Below are 27,985 nucleotides of genomic sequence, written 5' to 3'. Positions count from 1 at the left end.
CCTCCTTCAAGACCTTTTTAACCAATGGAAGTGCAGCACTCTTAATTTAAACTGTATAAAATTGGCTTGGTAAACGTTTACAGTGGCTTCAGAGTTTTGAACCGCCCTGCTGAGGTTGCGGGATCTATACCGTCTGCGTGCTTTGCCTGGATTGCGGATCGCGATGACCGTCCCCTCCCTGGAGGAGCTGGACTCCTTCAAGTACAGTGACCTGCAGAGCTTAGCCAAGAGTCTTGGCCTACGGGCTAACCTGAGGGTACGGGGCCGGTGGCGGGCGGGGGAAGACACGTTGGGAAGGGACTGAGCGGCCTTAGGTAGACGTGGTGGGGAGGGACCGAGTCCGCCCCTGGGGCCGTAGATTTGGTTCACGGGGGTCCCTCCAACTCTGCACACGTTGGGAAGGGACTGAGCGGCCTTAGGTAGACGTGGTGGGGAGGGACTGAGTCCGCCCCTGGGGCCGTAGATTTGGTTCACGGGGGTCCCTCCAACTCTGCAAAAGTTGGACGGAAAGGGAGCCATAGTCTTCACCTTATTTTGAGGCTGATTTTTGTGGGGGCTCACATAGGCCTTGGCTTCAAAAGGATTTGTTTGATTTTATTGGACGTACTCTGTGATACTTCTCAGGGCATCAATTACGAAATGCAGGCTTAGAAAGCTCAAGGAATGCTGGGTCTAATCCGATTGTTTGGCAGTCACGGAAATAATTGCCTTGGATTCTGGCAAATTCCAAACAGTCACAGTTATGTAAATTGTAATAGCGTCCAAAATTTCTTGCTACTTTATTTGGGGACCACCCCCATGGATACATTTTCTATAATGCAGCCTTGATCTAGTATGATCGTTCATTTATTGATCACTATTGTGGTAGTGTTCTGTTTCCACACCAGTACAGTCTTTGACTCTGAGGCTGCAAAATGTTGAGGGGAAATGTGGGGATTCAATTTGGGATTGGGGTTCTGTATTAGAGTCTAATGGAATTTTCCCACATAATGCTAATGTATACTCTGGATATTTTTTCTGCTGGTTGTGGTATTTACAATGAGCGAATGCCTAAAATCAGGCATCACAAATGTTTTTAAATGGCTTACACAAAATAATCAGTGTCCAAGTACCTGTTAGGACTGAATGATAAAGGAGTGTCTTTGGAGATATTTATGAGCTATGATGTTCAATGGTTCCCTAATACTTCGTAAACAAAGGGTATTAGCTTAAATCCCTTAGGCTTTTTGTCATCTAGCTGGCATCTTTTATCCAGTCCTGCATCCCTGAACACTTGGTACCTTTGTCCATCTTTATGTCTGCTAATTTTGACCCTTTGGGCTCAGATCCCCTTCTCTCTCCCTCTTCTTTATCTACATGAATAATTTCCGATTACTCTTCACAGTCCAACTAAAATGTCATCACTGACTTGGTGCCTCGTCCTATCCCCTCTTCATTCCCTTAGCCACAGGCCTACCACCCCAGGAGCCCTCTGTGCTTTTTAAACAGTTTAATTTCAAGTACTGTCTTTGAACACTTACAGCCTTCCACACCTTGTACTCTGGTTGTTTATGTATGTTATCCTCTCTACTAAAAGTTGAACGAGGATCTCATCCATTCACCTTGGAAGTCTTCACAGCACTAAGTGCAGTACATTTTGTACAGGAGATGATGAATAATTATTCAGTCTGTTCTAGTACTTTTTGGCAGTGCTAGAATAATGCACCGGAGGGTAGCAAGAGAGTTACAGTGGTGGCTTGCCACCTGAATTCAGATCTCTGGCTAACAGTAAGGCCCCACAACCATTTGGATCTCTAAAAAGCTATTGCCAAGTTTAGATCTTTTTCTGAAAGTCCTATCACTGTCTCTTGAGGCACCTGATCTGGGGTAGTCAATTAATCATCTGTTTTCATAGAGGTGGAGAAGTATTTGTCGCTACAGACCCCATTGCCTGCCTAGCACACAATATCTGGCTGGCACATATTAGGTGTCAAATATTTGTTGAGAGGTACTATTTCCCAGACAGATTTAGTCATACAAAGCTTTATTATAACCAATTATAAAAAGACACCTTTGAGACAGAAAATTTAACGTGGGCTAGGTATTAAATTATATTAAGGTATTATTAATTTTGTTGGGTATGACAACGGTATGTGGTTATGCTTCTCTCTTTTTTAATCCTTATCTCTTTGTACATCCTACTTAGTATTTACAGGTGAAATGTTATGATGCCTGGGATTTGGTATAAAAGACTCAGAAAAAGAAGGGACTAGATGAAGTAAGAAGAGCCGAATGTTGATAATTGTTGAAACTGGGTGATAGATACGTGAGGGTTCATTACACTATTCTCTCTACTTTTGTATGTGTTTGAAAATTTCCATAATTAAAATGTTTTAAATTATTTACAGTTGGTACAGCCCAGGAGTTTATTAAATCAAATGAGCTTTTAAAATTCAAACTACATAACAAAAATGAGTAAATCACTGTAAGAAATTATTGATTTATGTTTTAAATGTAACAATAAGATTTAAATAAATTTTACCAGTATGATAACATTCTAAATAAATTTAGAGAGAATTAGCTCTTTCGTTCGAGATACTATTATTATTAATGATAAAGCAAAATGAAGGAGTCAGTTACTAATATTTATTGTTTGGCCACTGGTCCTTTTCTCACTCATGCCCTCACTTTCCTTCTTGCAAGCTTAGATTACACAGACTGGCACTGTTTCCACTTTCTTGCAGCTCCCCTCCCTCACCTGGCAAAACTCTAAGCCTGATTAAACCCACCAGTTGATCCTGGCTGGAGAAAAATCACCTGAATTTGTTGACTGAACTTAATTTAAATTTATGACTATAAATCATAAAGGGAGCATTAGATTCTACTACACTTTCTTGATAGTCATTAACTTTCCCATTTTTGAGGACAGTTATTTCATATCTTCTTGCCTCAGATTGGTTCCCTTCCCTCACCTCCTTATAGGTCATGGAAAAAATAGATGGAATCAGCTGAGAATTACCTCATGTTTTCACCAACAAACGCTCCAGACAGCCTGCACCTGTCCCCGCCTAGGCTGCCTCCCTCCTATTACAGTAAAAGGGCAGCCTTGCTGTTTATGCTGGGAAACCTTTTGCCTCCTCTACTGTTAGTTATACTTCTGCAATTATCTTCTCTCTCCTACATCAATTTCTCCCACTTTGCTGGCTCATTTCCGTATGCATGCAATCAAATCTTCATATCACCCATCTTTAAAAAAAGAAACAAAAACCCTGTCTTGACCCCACATCCTTCATCTGTCCAATTTCTCTCTTCTTTTCCACTGAAACCGTTCTTATCGAGGCCATCGTGCCCTGCGTCTCTATCCTTACTTGCCCATTAGCAGAGTTTGGCGTGACTGAACACTTCCTTCTGCTCACACCACTTTCTTGTCTAGACTTCTTTCATATTTCATTTTCTTCTGCCTTCCTAGCACTTTTTCCTAGGCTCCTTTGCTGGTTCTATTCCTCTGCCAAATCTCTAAATGTGGAGGCTCCAGAGTTGTTCTCTCCTTGGCCTTTTCTCTAACTGTGCTTTCTTCCTTGGGAAGCGTATCCATTCTCATAACTTTAAATTCATCTAGGACTAACGACTCCCAAATCCACCTTTCCAGTGGGACCTCTCCCCTGAGCTGCTGACTGGTGTATTTAAGTGCATCTTCAACAGCATGGTCATTTCAACACAATTAAGATCTCATTCCAGTCTCAGTAAATGGTTCAAATCACTCTCGTTCCTTCCTTCACCGCGCACACCCGTCCATCCTGGTCAGCCCTTCCTCCCAAGTATCTTTGAAATCTGACCTCTGTGCACCATGTCCAGTGCGCAGACCTGGACCACAACACCCTCGTCCTCTGCCGCTGCTTCCACCTGTCTGTTGCTCTCCTTGCCGCTACTCTTGCCTCAAGTAGTATTCTCTTGGTACTTGGGTGCTATTTGACACTTCGAGTGTCATTTTTTCCTCCTCAGTGCCCTCCAATGACGTTCCTTACACCTAAAATAAAATCCAAACTCCTCCAAAAGTAATATGAAAAACTTGGCATGAGCCCGATTTGGAGGGAAATTTTTTAAAAAGAAAACAGCTAACATTGGAGACACTTGTGGAAAATTAATTATGGGCTAGGTATCATACAGAGGACATTAGGAAATTAATATTTTTCCTAGGTATGATAATACATAGAGGTTATGTAGGAAAATATCCCCTTGTTTTTAGGAGATGTGGCTGATGTATTTAGTGATAAAGTATTATAATGTCTGGAACTTATTTGCAAATAGTTTGGCAAGAAATATTAGGTTGGTGCAAAAGTAATTGCAGTTTTTGCAATTATTTTTAACCTTTTAAACTGCAATTACTTTTGTACCAACCTAATACATATTAATATATAGAGAAAGCAAACATGAGACAATATGAACGATTGTTGCATCTAGGTGGGGAGTATAAACGCGTTTACTACACCATTTCAACTTTCCTATAGACTTGACATTTTTTTACAGTAAGAAGTTAGGAGGAAGAAATCCATACTGCTCACTGTGGCCTGTAAGTGCTGGCCCAGGCTGTCGTCACCTGTCTGAGCTCCCTGCCCTCCTTGTCCCGGTGCTCACCTGTGCTTTCTTTCTTTCCTTCACATTCACCAACCCATCTCAGGGCCCCTGGGCTTGGTGTCCCTCAGCTTGGAACGCTCCTTCCTCACATCTTCATCTGCTGCCTCTTCGTGTTCACATCTCTGCTCAAAAGTCACCACCTCGGAGAGGTCTTCCCTGACCATCCCAACCAATATGCTTGACCCTTTAAGCATAGGAAAATATGACGATTCCGATTCATATTCCTTTTTCGGGAAGGAATAAGAAGGTAGTTTCCTGAGGGGGAAGAGAAAGTAGGAGTTGCCGTCCCCCAGGAACCTATAACCATCCTCCTCTCAAAGACTGCCCCGTCTTTGGCATTCCCCATCTTAGGGACCCCCTCCATGCTCCACCAGCTGCCCAAGCCAGAAATCCAGGTATAATGAAGTTTCCCTATTCCTCAAGCCCCATATTTGTGCTGATTTTACTTCCTAGGAAGGTTTCGAATCCATCTGTACGGCCTCAGCCCTGTTTTAGCTCAGGCCAGTCATCCCTGGTTTCCTCCAACAGCCTCCTAGCTGTTTCCCTGTCTTCCATCTTACCCCCATCAAATGCATCCTGCACATTGTTCAGCCATGATCCTTCTGAGGAATGCAAAATTCGTCACCACTCCCCTGCTGCAGACTCTTCGAAGACTGCCCTTTATCCTGAGGGTAAATTTGAAGAGGCTTACAAGGCCTGATGGGATCAGGCCCCTGCCTACTTTCCCAGCATTCTCCCTGACCATTTCCTCCAACAGCTCCATACTCCAGCCCCACTGAACTTCTGTTCTTCAAACTCCACTCTCATTCTTGCCTTCCCATGCTTGCTTTACCCTTTCCCTGCATCCCACTCTCCTATTCGACCTTCAGACGTCAGCAGCTAGAGCCTTCATGTCTTTATCTTAGAACTGGCATGTCCACTTACCTGCTGAAGTCTACCCTAGTGGGCCAGCTTGGTGGCCAAGCCCAATTATGTTCTCACAAGAGCCTGAGCGTCCTCGTGTTGGCACTGAGCCCACTGCATTGCCATTGCCTCTTTCCTTGTCTGACTTCTCCATTCTGCTATGAAATCTGTAAAGGCGGAGACCAGTTCTGTATTGGTCATCATTCTATTCCCAGAACCTACCCAAAGGACTTTAAATGAATGTAAGAACAAGAGAAAATGTTCAATATATCTGTCTTGCTTATTTGATTTTTGGCTTTATTGCTAAGATCTTCAACTTTTCTGCAGGCAGACAAGTTGTTAAAAGCCTTGAAAGCCCACCTTAAACAGGAAGCAAGAAAAGAAAACGAGAATCAGGTAAGGTTTTTTATCACCTATTTAACAGCAAAACAATCATATTTAGTTAATGAATGAGAAACACAATTAGTGATGACTTTTAAGACATGCTATTTATTACCAACGAGGTCATTATTGGAAATAGTAACTCCTTTCGTAATAACTGTTTGTTATAAATGGCAAAACTGCCTTGCAGTAATCTGTTGAATAAGACCTGATACAAATGCACAGGTTAACTTTGATACAAATGCCAAAAGTTACAAGAGATTGCATGGTATGCCTAGGGAGGGAGATGGATTCAACGTCTGAAAAATCCAGATTAAGTAACAGCTCTGTCATTTCTTTTTGTGTGACCTCAGAAAACTCAAACTCCTGGTTCTTAGTTTCCTGTTGTATAAAATAACAATAACGTCTGCTCTGCTGAATTGACTAGTGTGAGAATCAAATTAAGTGGTAACTGTGAAAGAGACTTGTCAACTATAAACCAGTGCTGATGGCAGGGGTTGTCATGGCTGCTGTACACCCACACCAGAGATTCTGGACAAGTCATGACACCTAAATGGATCAATGAATGCTTCATTAGGGCCAGGATTCTTAATGTGAAATAGAGAAAAATGTTGAAAGGCCTTAAGGAACTGGGCCTCAGGGAGCATCCGTTATATATCTGGAAATGAAGGAAATAAAAACATGAACTGAACTTCCTCTCCTCTGTCTTTATAGTTTCTATAACTCTTTATATTCCAAGTTATAAACATTTAAAATTTTTTAACATTCCAGCAATATGTGGTGTAACCCAGAGGTACCATTTCTGTAGTGGACAGTTTCTTTTCACTTTCTTCATCATGACTATCCAGGGCGTTGGGAAGTGGGATCCAGATACCATCTTTCTACGGTCGTGTAGAAAGGTGTGCTCACCTATTCTCATTACTCACCTGTTCACCTCCTGGTTGCTTTCAGTGTTTATTGTCTCGTCTTCCTTATCGCCTTATGACCTGACTTTATTTTGGGTGAATGCATCTGGATGTCCCTTACGACCCTTGCCTCCTGGTTCCTTAACTCCTGTGACTTTCATTTCTACTCTTCATCAGTCATCCACTTCTTTGGGCATATCCTGGACCTCATATCCCTTGGAACCATATATAGTACTGTAATATTTCACCTCTGATTAAATCTTCCCCTCTCTGAGCCCCCTTATTCTTTCATGCCCAACACATTTATTTTGTACTGTGGTTCTCAACCCAGGTTGTAGGGGAGAATCATTTGGGGAGCTTTTTAAAAATTCTGATATGTAGGCCTCACCAAACCCCAAGCCAACTAAATCACTCTCAGAGTGTGGGGTCCAGGCACCGTAGTGAAATGGACTGGAAAGTCAGGATACAAAGCAGTCTACCCCCCTCCCTCCATGTTCAGAGTACCGGGTGTCTACTACCCTCTAAAATAGTAGAAGATTTCTCTGTAAGAAATTAAATGGTTATTAAGCAAAGGCCTCTGCCTGCTGACATCCAAGGACCCCCCAGCACAATAGCCTCCTCCACACCTCAGGAACCTAGTAGATCAGATCCCACCAGATAACAAGCACCCCCGCACATTCAAGCTCCTAATGAGGTTTTTGCTCTGAAATGATAGATGACCAACAGTCACAGACATCTGAGAAAAGCCTGCAGTTAGTTTGAGAGAACTTAGGATAAAGGAAAAGATGACCCTAAAGGAAACGGAGGAAAACAAACAAAAGCTTTAAAAAATATAAAATAAAATAAAGCCGTACCATAACTTACTGATTTATAAACCCTTAGAATCAAGCTACACTAACGAAATAGAAATGATTCAATTAAGGTTATATAACAGGCTTTAAATACTGTTTACTTTGATACTTAAAGACAATAGAAGACAAGTTGAGAAATAAAGGGAGGACAATAGGTGAAGGGAAATATATACGGATGCTAATATCTGCAGTTTACAAGGTAGATGTATGTAGTTGTGGAACAAGATTTCAAGGTGTTAAGTATATTTAAAGCTGCAAAGGTAACTAATAGAATGATTAAAGTATTATTCTGTTTTAGGAAGAAGATGGGAGATGAAAGTGGTACAAATGAGCTAAATTTTAGCACATGATAGCTACTAAGAATAGCTATTGAAAATATAAATGAATACCTCATCAGCAAATCACTAGTGACATCTAAGTAACCACATGAAATTAAGCCGTAGAAATAGGAAGGGTAGGCAGAGAACCAATTACTTTCCTTCATAATCTCTTTAGTATTTGATTTTTAAGCCATATGTATGTATTAGTTTATTTCAAAACATTAGAATTTTTGTATTAAAAAATTCCAGCAACACCAAAAACAAGCAAAGCCTTTCCTTTATAGTCGCTAGGTAAGCAAGGCTTCCTCACACTCATGATAATATATTCATCTATTTTTTTCTAGTGCTTTTATAGTTTTACCTTTTACATTTAAATCTTTCATCCATCCAGATTTCATTCTGGTGTGAGAGAATGGTCAAGTTTCATTGCCCCTTTACCACAAAAAAACATTTAAAACAGTTTCTCAGCATCATGTGTTAAATGAATCCTACTTTCCCCCACAAATATGAAGTATAACCATTGTCATACAATGATTTCTTATATAAACAGTCTGTTTGGAAAGTTCTAGTACATGTACCACACTGTTTTGATAATGTAGCTTTACATTAGTTTGATACTTCAAGTACCCTTCTTACCGTACTCTTACTTTGATCTTCGACAAGTTATTTGGACTCTCTAAGCCTCAGTTTCCCTATCAGTGAACTGTGGGTAATATTAGTACTTTGTCCAATAAAGTTGTATTAGCTGTAATTATTATCAGTTATAGCATATGCCTAGCATATAGTGTATCTTCAATAAATGAATGCACTTTTAATAATTTGCTTATTTACTCACACTAAGATAACTTTGAATGCTTTCCTAGCCTAGGTTTTTTTAGCTTGAGTTATTAAATGTGATTGTTTCTTTTTGAATACTCTGTAATTCTTATCTATAATTTAGTGCTAGAGCATTTTAAAACTATTTTACATATGTAATATGTTTTTTATTCTGTTTAAATGCTGATTCTTTCTGAGCATTATCACATACATATACATAGGACATACACAGGACATGGCAGATTAATGTCTCTCTTTTCAGGATGAAAGTCAAACTTCTGCATCCTCTTGTGATGAGACCGAGATGCATGTTAGCAGCCAGGAACAAGTTGAGGGGGAGCCGGCCGGCCACGTCACCAACATGAGAAGGCGCAAGACAGTCCACAGGAATCCTGACTCTCAGATGAATGGAAGTGTGCAAACTGAAAACGAGCCACCACCGGTGTCAAAATTGGTATATACTTAGGGAACTTTGTTTTAATTCCCTTCTGATATCAGGTGGTGGTAAACGCTGTGTGCTATAAGCTCCCTGAATGCAAAGACCCAAGTCGAGGCTGCTCATCATCACCCCCGGGCGCTGGCCCTCGGGAAATGTTCACTAAGTATTAAGCACAAATAAAATACTTGTTGAAGAAATACAAACCTTCATTAAGTGTTTACTTAAGTAAGGTGTAGTAAGTAAGGAGGAAAGAGAAACCAACATCAAATAGGACTTTTAAAAATTTTTCCCAGCTTGTCCCAGGCCTGTCAATCACGCTTTTCTTAGTCTTTCAGCAGAGTAGCCATGTGAATCCAGGGGCTTCCCTCACTTGCTTTGGGAGCACTCTGGTTTTATTATCCTTTCATTCAAACGTAACTTTTACAATACATGGTCCTCATACTTATGTTCTAGCTTTGTACGGTCTCTAGTCATTAGCCTATCTGGGTATTTCAGTGTTAGTTTCTCATCCCTAAGAGAGCCAATCTTGCCATGGTCCCTTGTATCTCCTAGTCCCCAAACAATACTTTTATGACACTTGGTGAGGAAGAGAGCCAGATCTGCCACTCAAAAATCTTATTCTCCTCCTTTTCACCTTTAACTTCTTTTCCCCCTCGGTTTGATACCTATCTTTGGGAGGCAGTGATTACTTCTTTCTATTTTTTTTTTTAAAATATCTGACTATAAGCAATGTTTTTAAATTTTTTTCGTGGTTTTTTTTTTTTTTAATCTTGGCCAATAGTGTTTTAATGGTATATTTTTTGATTGAGGTATAATTGACATGTAACATTAGTTTCAGGTGTACAGCCCAATAATTCGATGTTTGTATATATTGCAAAAGGACCACCACAGTAAGTCTAGTTAACACCCATAACCATACAGTTACAAAAATGTTTTGTTGTGATGAGAACGTTTAAGATCTACTCTTAGTGACTTTCAAATACGTCACTTCTTATTTATCATTTAAATCATTTATTTCCTTTTAAAATTTGTAGCAGGAACATTCTGAGGTACAAACAAGTGATCCAGCTGAGTTCCAGAATCAAGAAATGCAGGAAAACCAGGGCCTCAAAACTGCTGCAGAAGTTCCTTCTCCACCAGATGAGAGCCAAGGAGGTGAGAATGCAGTGTCCTTGGGAAAAAGTGGGATAAATGCTATGCCAAGTTACTAAGCAGTATACATATATCTATATCCATCTCTGTCTGTCTGTCTATCTATCTATCTATCTATCTATCTATCTATCTATCTATCTATCTATCTCCAAAATTGCTACAGTAGCCATAACTCTATTTCCTAGGATTGCCATAACAAAGTGCGACAAACTGGGCAGCTTAAAAGAACAGTTATTTTCTCACAGTTCTGGAGGCTGGAATTCTGAAATCAAGGTGTCAGTAGGGCCATCCTCCTGAGACTCGGTAGACTCCTTCCTGGCCTCTACCTTCTGGTGGTGGCTTTTGACCCTTGGGGTTCTTGGTTTGCAGCTGCGTTGCTCTAAATCTCTGCCTCTTTCATTACATGGCATTTTCCCTGTGTGTCTCTTTCTTTACATTGTCTTCTTGAAAGGACACCAGTCATATTGGCTTAGGGTCCATCCTAATGACCTCCCCTTCACTTGATTACATTTACAAAGACCCTATTTCTGAATAAGGTTATATCAAAGTTACTAGACGTTAAGGCTATAGCATATTTTGAGGGCGGGGGGAGGGGTGGACACAGTTCAACCCATAATATCATTATAACTTCTAAGGATTTGGCAATTAAAGCAAAAGTTAGAAGCAAATACAGTAGGCCATCAGGTCATCTTTAGGAACTTGAAAAACCAGAATAAATGGTAGTTGGACGTTTAGGCAAGTTGATGTCTACTCAGTAATGAGGAAAGCTTGCATTTTGTCCAGTACCTCCTGGCTGACTCCAGAGACAGGTACAAAGACATGTTTGCCTGTTCAACCAGGGCAGTTAAAAGGGGGCTGCAAAGTCCCAGTGGTGTGGCCTTTTTTATTATGATAAATGCATTCTCTTCTTAATCTCTAACCCCCTAAAAACCTCTTCCCTAAACTTTCTCAACTAATAGTTTGTTTCATTGACACCAGAAAATTTCAATTGCCCCACACCTACCAGGACCTGGTACTTTCTGATTTCATTCCTTAGGAAGCCTGCCAATTACAGCAGTGTCTCAGTATTCGTTTCACCCCAGCCAATCTGTCTGGGTACCTGAGGCTTGCCTGAGGGGATCAAGATAGAAGGTGATCCATTCTAGTGTCCACCATAGAGTTAAATGCAGAAATTCTAATGCTGAACCTTCCCATTTTCCCCAGAATTTTGTGTGTCTTACTAAATCTACCTCTAGGTTCTGATACAGTAGGTCTCAGGTGAGCCTGGGAGTCTGCTGTTTTTAATAAGCACTCCAGGTAATTTTGGTGCATATGCCTCATAAACCCATTTTAAAATCATGATTTAGAGCAAGTTGTTATGAAATACGACAGTCAGAAGCTGAGGGTGGAATTCCAAATGTTTGCTGTTCCACCAACCATTTTATCAGGGAGACTTCGCTCTGGGACTCATTTTCAATGGTGGGGGAAAAATGAGGGTGGACCCATTAAGTCAGGTTTGCCTAACGAAACACAGGCTGTGAAGAATTTTTAAAACTTCATTTTGACATCATTTCACACTTAAAGTTGTAAGAATAGTACCGAGTTCCTATATATCTTTTATCTAAATTTCCCAAATGTTAATACATTTTTTCCTCTTTATTTATATTTAATACACACATATATTTGTTGTATACATTTTTTTTCCTGAACTGTTTGAGAGTAAGTTGTTGATATGGGCGCCTTTACCCTAAATACTTCAGTGTGTATTTCTTAAAACACAAGGACTTTCTCTCACAAATGTACGGAATACAAAAAGTTTATTGATGTGGCTTCATATTCCACACTGCAACTAACTTTTAAGAAACTACCACTTGTCAAGTTTTACTGTCGTATCAGAGAAGAATATCCACAATTATCTGAAAAGGCTATTAAAATATTCTTCCCTTTCAAACATATATCTGTATGTGGCAAGATTTGTTTTCATATATACTTAAACCAAAACAACATGGTAACATATTATGTGCAGAAACAGATAAAATAATTCCGCTGCCTTTTATTAAGCCAAATAGTAAAGACATTGAATTAAAAAAATACCGCTACTCGATATTTTTGTTAGAAATTTTAGCCATTTTTCATAAATTTATGTTAACATTTGAATGGGCATATTGTGTTTAGTGAATCAAATGTTTTTGAATGTCTTAGTATCTAATATGGCACATTGATAGATAATAACTAATGTACATGAACAAAAATTCTTTGGAACCTCAATAATTTTTGAAAGTACGTAAGAATCCTGAGACTAGAAAGTATGAGAACAGCTGATGTAATAATCTATAGATAGACCTTATTTAGTTTCATCAATTATTTCAGTAATTATTCCAATATTTTCATCCAATTATGCCAATAATTTTATCAATTTTGTTCCTTAAAACAAAGGAAAATCTGAGTTCATCCTTTGCATTTCATTGTCATGTTTTTTTAGTCTACTTTAATCTGGAATAGTTCCTTTGTCTTCCTTTGTCTTTCAGGATGTTGACATTTTTAAATACAGGCCAGTTGTTTCTTGGTCCTGGACTTGGTTTGTCTAATGCGTGGTGATGGTTAGATTCAGATCATGCACTTTGGCCATAATCCTGTGCAGTGATGCTGACAGCACCCCAGAAGGCACCCCATGTTGGTTTGTCCTGTGACTGGTCGTGTTAACAGCCCATCATCTGGCTAAGTTGGTATCTGCTAAGTTGCTCCTCTGTAAAGTTACTATTTTTCCAGTTGTAATAGTATCTTGTGAGGAGTGACTCTGAGTCTGTAAATATCCTGTTTTTCATGGAACTGTTCTATGGTTTTAGAGGCAGGGTCCAAGCAGAAACCCCTGGAATTCCTCCTGTTCTATCAAATAGTCTTTTTGCCTTATTTTATGGATGCATTAGGGAATCTTAGGGATAGGTGACTTTGTAAGTGGTATTTCTTGAAAACCCCACTTGCGTGTTTTTTAGTAGATTGCCTCAAGTTGAGAAAGATAACAGAATGTGGAAAATGATTATAGGTGGGGGAAAATAGTAAACCTTATACACACCAAGATATCAACTGGATTTAAAAAACAAAACAAGTACAGGTACGCCTTGCTTTATTATGCTTAGCTTTATTGCACTTCACAGATGTTGTTTTTCACAAATTGAAGGCAAGACCCTCCACCAGCAAAAAGATGACAACTTGCTTTATTGGAGTGGTCTGGAACCGAGCCAACAGTATCTCTGAGGTCTGCCTGTGTAGAAGAAAAGGACCTGAAGAAATATGCCAAAATGCCAATGGTGTTTCTTAGGCTGGTGGGATGATGTGATTTCTGTCATTCTAGTTCTAAAAAATAGCATGTTCAGAGCAAAAGCTCTGAAAAAGTGTGTTTAAATTTCTGGAAAATAACTTCTATACAGGAAGCATAAAATTTCTGCCTCCTTGAAGCATGTGAGCTAAAACTGTAGTGATACTGTAGCTCATTTTTTGTGCTTCTTATGTGCAGTTTCTCCCACCACCTTAGCAGAGCCCATTATATGAATATGCTTCCCGTTAACTTTCAAACATTTCTTAATGGGAAGAATTTTTTTGAAATCTTTCATTAATTCTGTATCTTCGGACTCAGGTAATGAAGATTCAAAGGTACCTTCAGAAAGAAAGAAGTTTCTCTACACAGATGGATTTTCCAAATCTAGAAAAATTAAAAGAACTGCAAGCACTACTCCAAGTAAGTTTTGTGCACAAAGAAACATAACATAATGGTTGGTCCCCCTCAGCTCAGGCTGCTATTGGAGAGGCAGTGTATTGTCACAATTTTAAAAGCTGGGATGCTGGAACTGGGGCTGGCTTCCTTGTTCTGTCATTTTCTAGCTCTGAGACCTTGGGCAATGTACTTATCCTCAGTAAATCCACTTCCTCAGTTGAAAGTGAGAATGGTTATTCTTAAATGTTATTCTTATCCTCTGGACTAAACAAAAATGTCAGCAGTGAAATGGACAATGGAGAGATTGATAGAATGTTTTATAGTTTGTTTTATTTTCTTTACTGCCTGTTTTATCAGGTTGACATAGATTTATTGAGACTGTTTTTCCACTTCTGATTTCCTAGCACAGTAGCTTCTAGCATGTAGCAGGTATTCAGTAAATATCTGAGAGTGAATGTCTTCAAAGTGCTTGGCATAATATCCATCTTGTAATAAATTTTTTTCTTTCCTTTTTTTTCTTTTTTAATAATAAGTCTAAGGGACTCCATTTCTGGACATGTAATTCGTCTTCTGTGTTGACTGGCGCATAGAATGTTGATTGTTATATATTTATAGTATTTGTAATGCTGCTCAGCATATATTAGAAATTTGTATACTTAATTATACTTAATTAAAAGAGCACAGAGTGGGGGTCAGCAAACTGTTGCCCGCGTTGGCCTTAGAGCCCTTAAGCTAAAAATGGTTTTTACTGTTTTAAAGGGTTGTATAAAAAAATATAAGAAGCCATACCGTTCATGGCCTCTAAGCCTAAAATATTTACTATCTGTCTCTTTACAGAAAAAGTTTGCCTGTGCTTGGCATAGAGCTTTCTATGCATTTTAAAACGTCAAATTTGTGATTAAGTAAGGCCATTTGATTAATTGGTGAGGGGAGAGGACAAATCTGTTATTCTTTTCTTATCTTCTAAACAAAGATGCCAGTTAGCAGTGAAATGGACAACGGAGAGATGGTGAATGTTTGATAGTTTGTTTTATTTTCTTTCATTACTTTTTTATTTTTCAGTTACAGTTGACATTCAAGATTATATTAGTTTCAGGTGTACAGCATAGTGGTTAGACATTTATGTAACTTACAAAGTGATCCTATCTGGCATCATACAGTTATTAGAATATTATTGACTACCATGTTCCCCGAAAATAAGACCTAGCCGCACAATCAGCTCTAATGCGTCTTTTGGAGCAAAAATTAATATAAGACCCAGTCTTATTTAATATAAGACAGGGTATAGTATAATATAACATAACATAACATAATATATAATATAATATAATAAATACCGGGTCTTATATTAATTTTTGCTCCAAAAGATGCATTAGAGCTGATTGTCCGGCTAGGTCTTATTTTCGGGGAAACATGGTATATTCCCTACACTGTACTTTTACATCCCAGTAACTATTTTATAACTATCAATTTGTACGTCTTATTCCCTTCACCTTTTTCACCCAGTCTCCCAACCCCTCTCCCATCTGGCAACCATCAGTTTGTTCTCTGTATCTATGAGTTTGTTTCTGTTTTGATTGTTTGTTTATTTTGGTTTTTAGATTCCACATATAAGTAAGATCATATGGTATTTGTCTTTCTCTGATTTATTTCACTTAGCATAATACCCTCTCGGTCCATCCATGTTGTTGCAAGATACTTTTTAAGATAAATATGTTTTGTCCATGAGTTTGCAAAAACTAAATGTTTTGAAATTAAAGTTTTGGCAAAGATGATGTTGAAATTGAATGGCAGGGATGCAAAGAAGAAAATAAATATTAATAGGAAAACAAAGGGCAAGTGAATAAATGGATTTTGTCTTGTTATTAATTTTCATATTTTGTGGAACATTCTAGACTTTAAGAAGCTGCATGAGGCTCGTTTTAAGGAAATGGAGTCCATTGATCAATATATTGAGAGGAAAAAGAAACATTTTGAACAACACAATTTACTTAATGAACTGAAGGTAATTATGTTCTTAATGGGAATAAACTATTTGAAGTTAACGTTGATACCGTGTATACACCATGGTTAACACAGCTAGCTTTCCATTACTACATTAGTGGAATGGATTTGTTTGAGTTTAATGTATTTTCATTATCTAAAATTAACTTTTCCCACCATGAGAATTTTCATAACCCTCCAGATAAAAGAGTGAGTCCTCACTATATAGAACCAATTCCAAGTGGGAGTGAGTTTTTTTCCCACATTCAGGCCCTGTGCCTACCACTTTTGCTGAGGATGGACCGATACGTGGCTGAAGCCATCTTCTTTCCCTGTCTCGCACCTAAAGGAAGAAGGGGTGACAAGCAGTGGCTAATCTAAAGGCTTCCAGTGATAACTGAGCTCCCTGGGAGGCCTTCAGTCCAGGTCCTACTGGACTCAAAGCCCCTTCAAGTAAGAAAAGGTGATGAAGTCAACCCCGAGGTTGAGTTAGCAGAGTAGTGAGTTGGTAACATCCTAGAAAGTTGATGTTATTGTCCTACATGGAATCCCGTGTTAAAGGGCTACCACATAGAGGGCCGGGAAACATTTGCCTTATAATTTAATAATACATAACAACCTGCCTCTTTCTCGAAAAGAATTTGAGGCAATTCGTGGTATTACACACAACACAAAACAGTATAATGTCGATTTTAAAAGGGCAGAAAATGGCACTGTTGGCAGGTACATTGTCTATTATATCATTCACTTGGTTGAGTTTTGAATTTTCTGATACTACTGCCTGTAAGGAAATGCACTGGGTGGTAAGTTCTAAATAATTAAAAAGAAAAAAAAAACCAAGCTTCTTAGTGAGAAATTTAATATCGGATAATAACCATTCATTTAAACAGTATTTATAAAACCACTGTTACCATACTTGAAGACACTGTCAACCTTCTAGCAAACAGTGACAAAGCCAAGTCCTGGCATTAAACGTCTCCATTCTTTCATACTTATCTAACAACAAGGTTGGAGAATTCAGAGAGGAGATCATTGGGATGCCCATAATGAGACTTTCTTAAATATTAGCAAGGACTGGGTATCACCACATTCACAGTTGAATACTGGCGCAACAGGCCTATGCTGACACTTTATAGAAAGTCGGCATTTGGCTTCCTTTTTTACATAGGCATGAGCTAGCTGCAGATATGCCTGGAAACAGGGCCATCTTGCTTATCATGAAGCTGGGTCTACTTAAGTACTTGACTGAAAAATCAAGCTTTCTGTACTACATAATATGGATGAGTTAATTTTCCAGGTAAGGATCAGATATATGGTGAGGGAAGGAGAACTGACTCTGGGTGGTGAACACACAATGGGATTTATAGATGATGTAATACAGAATTGTACACCTGAAATCTATGTAACTTTACTAACAATTGTCACCCCCATAAACTTTAATTTAAAAAAAAAATTTCCAGGTAAAAGTTAAGGGCAGAACAACTGTCTCAACCATAAACTTGAGTGTATCCTTGAAGATGTGTTGAATAAATGAGTAGCTTATCTTATTTTTTTAGTGATAGCCCCATCTGAATGAGTTCTAAAATCCCACCCCACTCTCATTATTTAAGGAACTGGCCAATCAGATGCTTTATTTGGTATGACCTACCTGGAGACTGGAGAATGAAAACAGTTACAGTGACGTTGCCATAGTTGAGATGAAGTTTTCTTGACAGTTAACATGTTTTGGGATTAGTCATTTGGATAGTGATAGTGATAAATGAGCCAAGATCTTAGAGAAAATCATCCTGGCCATGACCAGTCTCTCCTTGACTTTCATGATCAGAGAACGAAGACCTGTTTAATTTGGTTGCCAAATGTCTCTCCACAAAGATCAGAAAGCTTGTGCGCCAGAGATGGCTGTTTACTTTGTTAACAATGGGAATGATCAAAATTTTTAATCTTTGATAATATGAAAAAATCCCAATTGACATTTCTTTGATTCTGTTACATGTTGTTTGGATGTTATATATCTTCATATGTTACAATTGGCTGTTTCTCTGAATTTGCTTTTTCTTAATTTTTGCATATTTATGAGCCATTAATCTATATTAATGATACATATGTTACAAATATTTTCCTACAGTTTATCTTTTAACTACATTAATGATGTCTTACCTTGTGGAAGGTGCTTTTGTTTTATTTTTAGTTAAATCTATCCAACTTTTCCTTTTAAGGCTCTGAATTTTTTCTCATGTGCTCCCTGTCCCAAGATTATAAAAATATGTTCTTATATTTATTTTTATTGCTTTTATTATTTTCCCCTAATCTTTAACCCACATTTTTATTTTTGTGTATGATCTGATATGATTGAGCTCTTTGCTTTGTTAGAACAAGATTTTTATTGCTAAAAGAAAGGGAGGAATTGATTACATTGCTAACAAAATGAATTAGTACTACTAGCGTCAGCAGCATAATGTTGTACGTGAAAAAAAGTCAAAATGATTGGTATTCAGTGCAAGTAAAATCACTTATACATTATAAGGTACTCAAACAGAGATGTAGAGTTGATGGTCCTGGCACCAAGTGTGAACTGCGAGGAGATGCAGTATGGCACGGGGAATTTTAGGGAAAAGAAAGAAGGTGTAAAAGGTGAGATTAAATATAACAGTATGCTTAATACATCTAACTTGGGTTCTCTTACGGTAAAGATGTATATTTACTAAATATTTTAGTTTTAAATTTGTCTCAACATTAGAATCTCCTCTGCTTGTATGTCACAATGAGAAGTTAACATAATTCTCTAGTTGTTCGTATTTCATAGGATACAATTGAATTTTTTTATCTTTTGGCTTTACATTGTCAATTTCAGTAGTCCTCCTCTATTGTCTGTTAATGAAGTTAGATTTATTCTGCTTGCAACAGAGCTTAGCCTGATGATAGCAAACCATTGAATTATTCTTTGTGCCTTGACAGTATCTAAAAAAATAACCCAAGTGGAACTCTTTCCAGCTATTTCAAAGAAAGCATTTCCCTCCCTCCCTTCTTTTCTTTAGTTGTTTTTTTTCCCCCAAAAGAAATTTTAAAAGCTGTTGGGGGTAGAGGGAGACAGGTAGGGGTGGAATTACTCGTAGATTCCACATGCTAATTATATAATAGGTTCTTCTTTGAATTCGTATTTAATAAACTGCATATCATGCTCTCAAAGTTACCATATGTCCACTAGAGAACCCATTTATTCTCCCTCTCTGGCCACACGGGACTGTTTAAGCCACGTTCTTTCTCTAGTTAAAAACTACCATGGTACGTGGGATCTGAGAAAGGCTTTCTATAACACATTATTCAGCACAACCAAATGTTACTCTTCAGTCAGTCACCATAGCAACACAGGTGTAGGGAACTGCCAAACCTGCCAGGCAGGTAGGATAGGATGAGGTAGTGGGGATGAAACAAGGATAAAGGTGGGTGCTCTTCTGCACTTTGCCAGAAAGACAATATTAGGAGACCAAGCTTCAACAGTGCATTTCCCTTTGTTCAGAAACAGCCCGTCATGAAGGGAGTGGTGGCAACTCCAGTTGGTGTCCAAGGAAGACTGTCTGTGGCTTGTACCCCCACAAGCCAGCAGCGCTCTCAAGGCCAGTCGCGAGGCGCTGCAGGTCGGAGCACCTCATGTGTGAAGGGGGCGGTCAAGCGCTCCACTCTCTCGGCAACTAAAATGAATGTCAGGTAAAGCAGAGCTCCAAAATGTGATCGAGGACAAGGTCTCAGAGCTGTATATCTTCTAGTACATGTCACAAGCACTACGTCAAATATGTTTTCATGTTGATGAGCAAGAATGAGAATGAGGATCGGAACAGAGAAAGATCAGTAAATGGTTTTATAAGTTCTGATCTTTTTAAATTTGTGTTTAGTTTTCTTGTTTCATCCAACTTTCCTAAGCTTACATTTGATTCATAAGATAGAAAATAAGGTATATATGGATATTTTTTCATTTTATTAGTTTAATGTATGCCTGCAAAGATGTGTAGAGAAATTTTTCCATTGACTTAAAGTTGAAGCTAAATTCCTACAGAAGATCTCTCAATGCAGTGAACTAAAAAGTGGACTCGTCCTAAAGTATAAATACTATATAGCACAATGGGTACTCCAGTGTCATAGCTATATCATGCCCCATTGAGCCCTGTTTGCTTTGCTTGTAGCCCTCAACTATGACACTCCCCAAAATTTTATTCTCCTTTTTTAAGGACATTTGCAGCATCTAATAGAGCTGGTGCATGGTAACACTTCCCCAACATGTACAATTATCTGACATAGTTTCTACATCTTAAAAACACTCTGAAGTTTGGAGATCTATTTATTGAGTTAGCTGGGAATATGAGGTACCTACAGTTGGCAGTTCTGATTGTATTTAACGCTATTTAAGAACACTGTGGTCAGGCGTCAGCCCTTGTTTCATTGCAGTATACAGAACAGCCTGGACTTCACACCGTCTGTCCTCGCACATCCAGTTTTTTTTAACTCTGTTGTAGAGTCTTTGGTAATAATTTTGGGTGTTGATTCAGGATCAGCATCAAATCTTTAGTTATAAGGCCAGAAGTCCCCGTCTGTTAACACTACGCCACAAACCCTTTGTAAATTTTATCTGTCATTACTAGATTTTCGTTAATCGTAAGACACCATCAACTGAAGACTCACCATTATTTTATGAACCCGTTAGAAAAGACACTGCCAGCTAACTATGACGTGTTATCAAGTGTAAAACACATCCCAATTTCAGAGATGTTAACATGTAGGGAAACTATGCATCAGATAATCAATGAAATTCATTTATGGCAGTTTGCTATGAGTAGAGAATAGGCTTATGTGCCATTCAAATGAATAATACTCTTCTGATGAGATGTAAGATCTGTTCTTACCACTCATTTGGCACAGCAGTCTCCTGTTCCCTCTGACTTGTCATCACCAAGAAGAGAAATAACGGGAGCTTCTTCGAGCACCTCCTAAATTATAACTTGAGGCCTGCGGGCATCTCTTTCGAGCTCTGCTTTGTACTATCATTAGCCAAGACTGGGAGAGAAGAGAATACAAAGCCATATTTTACAAATAACCAAAGTTGATAAATGGTTAGCATCAGGGTTTTAAAACCACGTCTATTCTGCAAAAGAGGTTCATTTGTGTAACAGTATTTACTGAGGCCCTTTCACTGCTTGGTGATGGAAAAGCTTTTGTTTATAAGCTTGATGCAAGTTACTCATGTCTTGTACTCTACCATCCTATTTAGATTTTCAGCCACTACTAAAGATAATGAACATAAGCGTTCACTAACCAAGACTCCGGCCAGAAAGTCTCCACATGTGACCATATCTGGAAGTACCCCAAAAGACCAGGCTGTGCTTGGGACACACAAGTTAAAGACCACAAAGGGGGATTCTGTTGCAGGTAAAAAAAAAACACTAAAAAAAAAACCGAAAACTTTTGGTTCCTCTCTAAGCCATATAACTTCCTGAAATTATTAAGTATATCTGTTTCCTTAAAGCCTCTGCGTATCTATAAAATCAAAAGCAAACATTCCACCATAGCATTTTTTTCATTTATACTGGTGAGGGAAAAGCCAGAGACACAAACGAAAAACTGCTATCTGCCTGAGGACTCCATCCTGTCCAAAGGAGTTCTGAGATGGTGACCCTCCCTGAGGAGTATTCAGCCCCTTCTTGGACTCAGGAATGGATTAGGGGGATCACAGTATTCATCACAGCCTCCAAACGGTCCTGCAGGACTCTGAAACTAACAGGATTCCAGAGTTCCTGGACTAAATGCTCCACTATTGACTGGTACACTGGGTAGGCCGGCATAAGCCATACAGATCCTCTTGTACACAGTGTTATTTCATCATCATCTACAATGACCAGGCAGTTTTCAAAAGAACTGTAATAGCAGTGCGAAGGTTTAAAACAGTAGCACAGTACAGGTTGAAGCCTGTATTCAAACTGAGTACGTCAAGATTCTCCTGAGAGCCCTATTGAATATGTCAGTCGAAAGCCTTGATTACACAGAAAGGATTGTCAGATCCCCTGACACTAGAGGAATCTAGCAGGCCCTTCAGACTGGAGGAGAGGATTGTTGTTGGTAATAATCAGTGTGGGGACTCTGCTTGAGGATTTCTTCATGCCTTAGAGACCTAAATTGAATAGTGAGACTGACAACGAAATTTCAAGAATCCAGAGGTGGGAATAGTAAGTTTATATGATTCCTCCTCTTTCATTCCCACCCTAACCCTTAACTAGACCAGCAAACAAACATTCCATGGAACACTCTAAGTCATCCCGTAGGATGGGAAGAAAGGGGCAGAAGGGAGTGCTGAAAGATGGAGAGTGGGCTTGCCTAAGGTATGACACTGTCATTTTGCAGAGAGCACTACGCTGCCTGGGCTCACTAAGCAGTAGCCATCTGCCTTATAATGAGAAAGGGCTCACACATGCTCACAGATAAAGACGTGAGGCAGAAACGAAAGGTTTACCATATTCTGAGCTTTCTCCTCTAAATCAGGGGTGTGCCCAGTTAGGATTGGATTTTTTTCCCCCAATTATCAAATATGAGTTTTATAGAAACAAAATCAAACTATTTTTTTTCCTGTGACTTGCTTTATTCACTCAGCATAATGTTTCAAGAATCGTCCTATTGAGAAATGAGCTAAAGTTCATTCATTTTCACTGGTATGGTTAATTTCAATTATCAATTAAATAATTATTTCAATTTTAGTTTTACTGCTTGTGGACATGTATTTCCAACTTTCATTACGTATGGTGTAGCTATGACCATTCATTAACATGTCTCCTGTACATGTGTAAGAGTTTCTCTAGAACTGGGGTGGGGCTGCTGGTTAGAAGGGTATGTAGACATTTACTGCACCGGTTGAATTGTACTAATTTACACTCGCATCAGCACTGTGTGACCGCCCCATTGTTCCCCTCCCTCCCACCACTTGATATCGACACAATGGGGTAGCTTACGCACAGGCATTTTGTGCTTTTCTGGTATGTTTAACTAGATCGTCCTAGATCCTGGCTGCTAGATCACATACAGGCACGTGCTAACATTTGACAATGGCCTGAATGCAGCCTGTGAGCGGAAAGGATTATAAAATGTGTGCCAGATATGTGTTGCCCCACTGTAGCAAAAATTTGGCTTACTGAATTATACCATCCTGGTGTATTTTTAACTTTTATGGTACAAAATTTCATTCTTAAATAACAGCCTTTCTTAGTAACAACCAGAGCCATGAATCTTTCCCTGTGATTAGGATCTAACGTGATTAGGTTCCTTGCAGGCTTACATCTGTGTTAATGAAAATGTTACTATTAATAATGTATCATTTTTAAGAAGGATAATTAATATCAGGGAAACAGCCTGAAAAATTACCCAGTTAATTCTTTAAACAGGATTCTAAAATCCTTGAGGATCCTAGAAAACGTCATAATGTTTAGACTAGTTGGGGAGCTGCCAACAAACAGGAAACAAATCTCAGTGGTTAGCTTTCCTCAGTTATTCTTTTCTCCCCTTGTCTCCTTTTTAACCCTCCATCTGATTCAGACTGTTCATATAGATTATATTTCTAAGATCAAGAATGATACTTTAATAAACCATAGCAGGATAGCAGGTATTTTTTTTTCCTAATTAAGCTCTTGCGTTTTGTGTGTTGGCTTTTTTTAGTTGTTACTCCTTTCAAGTTGATGGCTGAAGCAGCACAGACTCCAGTCTCCCATAAGAAACCAGTGTTTGATCTCAAAGCAAGTCTGTCTCGTCCCCTCAGCTATGAGCCACACAAAGGTACGTGGGGATGTTTTGTGGTACAAGACATGCGATGACATAAGATTAACGAACTCTGCATCTGAGGATGTAAAAATTCTAGTGACAGTGGCAGCCATACGTGACCACAGCCATTCCTGCCCCCACATCCCTGTGACCCATAATTAAAAAGAATGTCCATTAAATACTAAATAATTGATTCACTTACTTTTTTTGTTAATCAACGACATAGTTCCTAATCAATATTACTATAAAGAATTAATAAAATTTCAGCCAAAATCAAGACACTTAGAGAAGTTAGTCTGTAGGTAAATGAATGTTCTCTTTATAGCTTTCAAAGGATCCCAGACTAGCTGGGAACCACCAGTCCAACAACCTGGGAAATTTATTGGCCAGATGTCACTCTTGAGCATATATTAAAGTAACCTTGTATCTATTTAAAATATCAATACTTAATGTGATCCATCTTTCAGTACTTTTGGAATTACTTTAAAACAAAGAATCATGTTTATGTAAGTGTTTGTCTCTAACTTACTAATGTCAATATAACAAATATAATGAAAACAAAAATCTTATTTAGCAGTGAGAGTCAACTAAACTGGTAAAAATCTTTTCTCACACATCCCATTTTTTCTCCCCAAGTTTTCTCATATTTGGCAATGGTACCTGTATCTCCAGCGTTGTCTCGGCAGAAACGTAGCAGTCGTCTTTGGCTCCCCATTCTCTCTCAGACCCCATATCCCGCCCCTCAGCTAGTCCTTTCACCTCTAGCTTTAATCCACTTGGTCCAGGTCATCATCTCTAACCTAGGCTTCTAGAATAGCCTCTTTACCCCACTACAATCTTAAAAACAAACCAGAGCACATCACTGCCTTGCTCAGAAACTCCTAAGGTTTCCCATCTCTCCCCCCACTTCAGTCGTCGCCTCCTCCCTTCCCTGACTTTGTGCCAAACACACGGGTGTTTCAACTCCTCAAACACACCCAGTTATTCCCACCTCCAGGTCTTTGCACTTGTTATCCCTCTGCTCCAGCTGGAATACATGCTATTACCGCAGACTTTTTGCATGACTGCTCCCTCATGACAATGGGGCACGTACTCAGCTGTCACCAACTCAGGCCTTTCCTCTCCTCCCTCCTTCCCTCCTTCCACACTCCTTACTCCTCATCCTGTTTTACATTTCTTCATAGCATATGGTACCACCTAATATGTGACTTGACTGTCACCTACTTCTAGCACTGGAATAGAAGCCCAGGAGAGCAAGGGTGTTTGATTGCTTGTTTCACTGCTGTGTCCTCAGCACCTACAACAGTCCCTGGCACATACCAGCTGCTCCAAAAGTATCTGTGGCGGGAATGACTGTGCCCACCACTAACTTGGATTGACAGCAGAAAATCGGGATGAGAACTTCATCTGTGCTTCTTATGTTCAAATCCTAGACAAGTTACTTAATTCCTTTATGGAAGGGAAAATGAGTACTACTTCAAATGTTGGTAATTAAATGATGCTAGGGGTGTGAAAGTGATTTTTATAAAATAGGAAATACCCCAAATGATAATCACTGATACTCAAAGTCATAAACTATACCAATACAGCAATACATAAACATCTGGAAATTTGGTCCAAATTCTGCAGCCAACAAAATATTCCTACTCCTTCCACTCCAAATGCATTTTAATAGATAACAGTAATAGCAAACTGCACAGGTGAAATGCTACTTTTATTAAACATAATACATAATGCAACCTTGGGATAAACTACTTGGTTGTGATGGCTTCTTTTAATGTGCTAAAGAAGAGGAGTTGTTGGACTTTTTTAGTATTAGGATTTTTCCTGTGACTTTCCAAGGATTAAAAAGTAGAACACATTTTTTTTCAGAGAAAAAAATATGGTTTATATCTGTGGAATATGAAGTTGAAATTAATAGGAGACTTATACTGGCAAATGTCTATTAAAAAGTAAAAATGGTGATAGCAAGTAAGTAGTCATAGATGAACCAAACTGGGAATATAAATACAAGAATCGTCATAAATCCGTCCTTGTCTCTGTTCTAAACTAGGAAAACTGAAACCATGGGGATCATCTAAAGAAAATAATGAGCATGTAAACAGAGTTAGCTTCCGTAAGAAAACTTACAAACAGCCTTGTCTCCAGACCAGGTGAGTACATAATTATCTAGTTCTGTAAGTCTTTTAATTTTGAAAGACTATATAAAAGCAGAGCCTTTGAGGGATAGCGAGTCTCAGTAAGTGGTGTTTAAAAAGAGGCTAGAAGTGCAATCACATCTATTATCACATCTATAGAAAGCTGTGCAATCACAGCTTTCTGTAAGTACATGTGTCTAGGCCCCACCCAATGGGTTCTACACAGCGGGCTTGAGGTGGGGCCCAAGCTTCTGCATTGTTTGCGAAGCTCTACAGGTGATGGTGATTCAGAAGAGGACCCAGATTCAGAGTATGGCCCTCATGTGACCTACCTGCCCACACAGTGCACCTGGATATCCCTCCAGACACCAATCCAAGTGCCCAGGGTACCTAGATATGCAGGTGGATGTAAATTCCTCACTCCCAGGGAAACCTCGGTTTCAACGCCCTACTCAAGGGAAACCCCGGGATGGTCCTTAGACTTTCTTCTACATGAAAACCAAGTTCAAGCCAGAGCTCACCCTGAGCTACAGCTGATCTTGGCTATGTCGATTCCCTGCATGAAACCCTCCCGACATATGGTACCTGTCATTTGAGTTGCCTATATTCGGCTGCCATCAAGACCTTTACTAACTATATTTGCTATTAAGATCATTGACATGATCCTGGGCTTTTTTTTTTCCCCTAATCTCTTTCAGAAAAACATAGTAGCTTAAGTCAGTAAGACCCTAGTTCTTACTTCTAGCATTTTCACTAGACTGTAATTTTGAGCTTGACCTTTGACTTTGAGGTAGAGACTTCTCATTTAAAACAACAACTACAAGGGTCAGAGTCAGTCAGCAAGGTGCCTTCTGGTTCCAGTTCCTTGCTTGACTATCTTATCTGCATTAAGATAAAAAGGAAAACACCAATTTCCAGCCCTTTAACAAGACAGTGATTTACAGGTGTGGCTTCCATCACAGGGACACCAGATAGGGCAGTGTCCTGTAAGTGTCCTCCAAGTGTGCTGGATGTCGTTTTAAGTTTGGACGTTAGTCTAACAACAAGTGCTTTAAAGTGGTCTGTTGTGGAGCTCACTAGAACCTAACGTGTACCTGTCCCTCTTAGGGAGGAGCAACGGAAGAAACATGAGCAAGCACGAAAGGAGAAGAAAGCAAAGGTTTTGGGAGCTCGGAGGGGCCTCATTGTGGCTGCAGATTAATAGCTTTTTAGCATTCTGTAAATATTCCTTTATTCTGAACCTTTTTTTTGTAAATACTTTCATACTGTCCTCCCCACTTTAGTCGAGATCTTTTTCCGCTCTTAACTTTGTTTATAATGTGTACTGTTGGTAGGTTCTTCACATGCTACTCTGAAAAGATGTTATTACCTTAGAGCTCACAAATTCTGCAAAATGTTTTTAACCTAAGTCCCTGTACAGTTCAGTTTTCTATAGATTTTTGACCAAATTTTTAATGTCAAATTCCCTCTGCTGGCACTAACATGAACAAAACTGCATTTCTCTTCTAGGCAAAAGCATTTACCTGATGGTAGCTAGTTGTACCACAGGCTTTAGTAGAAATTGAACAATAATAACGTGTTATGAATACGGTAAGCTGGGAAAAACCGTCACTTCATCCCTAGAGAATCTAGCAGTCTTAGTGAATCTGTGGGCCATATGGGTCGATCATGGCATCAGTATTTTTACCTATGTGAAGTGTTGTGCTCAAGCTCATGTGCACCTTTGTTCAGATCACGTCATGTAATCTGCATCCGTCACTCAATAGATTCTGAAAAACTATAGCTCATTCTAGCCTTGCTTATTTAAAAATACACAGGGGCATACTGCAATTTGAGGAGTGCTGCTTTAAGGATTACTATGCTCTGTCAAACTTAAATCTTATTCAATTTATGGGCAAGATTAGCATGGCTTAGTATCATATCGATGTTTGTTGCACCTAAGTAGAGCTTCTGAGTTTTGTACTGCTTAAGATTTTCATAAATAAATTTTTTTTCTCATGG

General features: G+C 39.0%; 1 protein-coding gene across 1 annotated transcript; it reads left to right on the top strand.

The window, feature by feature from the left end:
- Positions 1-70: 70 nt before the first annotated feature.
- On the top strand, positions 71-27,985 carry NUSAP1 (nucleolar and spindle associated protein 1). The gene is made up of 11 exons (XM_033107026.1): positions 71-256; positions 5,845-5,913; positions 9,053-9,244; positions 10,264-10,384; positions 13,995-14,096; positions 15,968-16,077; positions 19,573-19,760; positions 21,316-21,473; positions 23,745-23,861; positions 25,900-25,999; positions 27,092-27,985. The coding sequence occupies exons 1-11, from the start codon at positions 164-166 to the stop codon at positions 27,183-27,185; spliced, it is 1,344 nt and encodes a 447-aa protein (XP_032962917.1). The 5' UTR covers positions 71-163; the 3' UTR covers positions 27,186-27,985.

This window comes from Rhinolophus ferrumequinum, chromosome 6, assembly GCF_004115265.2.
Source record: "Rhinolophus ferrumequinum isolate MPI-CBG mRhiFer1 chromosome 6, mRhiFer1_v1.p, whole genome shotgun sequence".
In the NCBI taxonomy this organism is placed as follows: domain Eukaryota; kingdom Metazoa; phylum Chordata; class Mammalia; order Chiroptera; family Rhinolophidae; genus Rhinolophus; species Rhinolophus ferrumequinum.
This window is presented reverse-complemented; position numbering and strand designations above follow the sequence as displayed.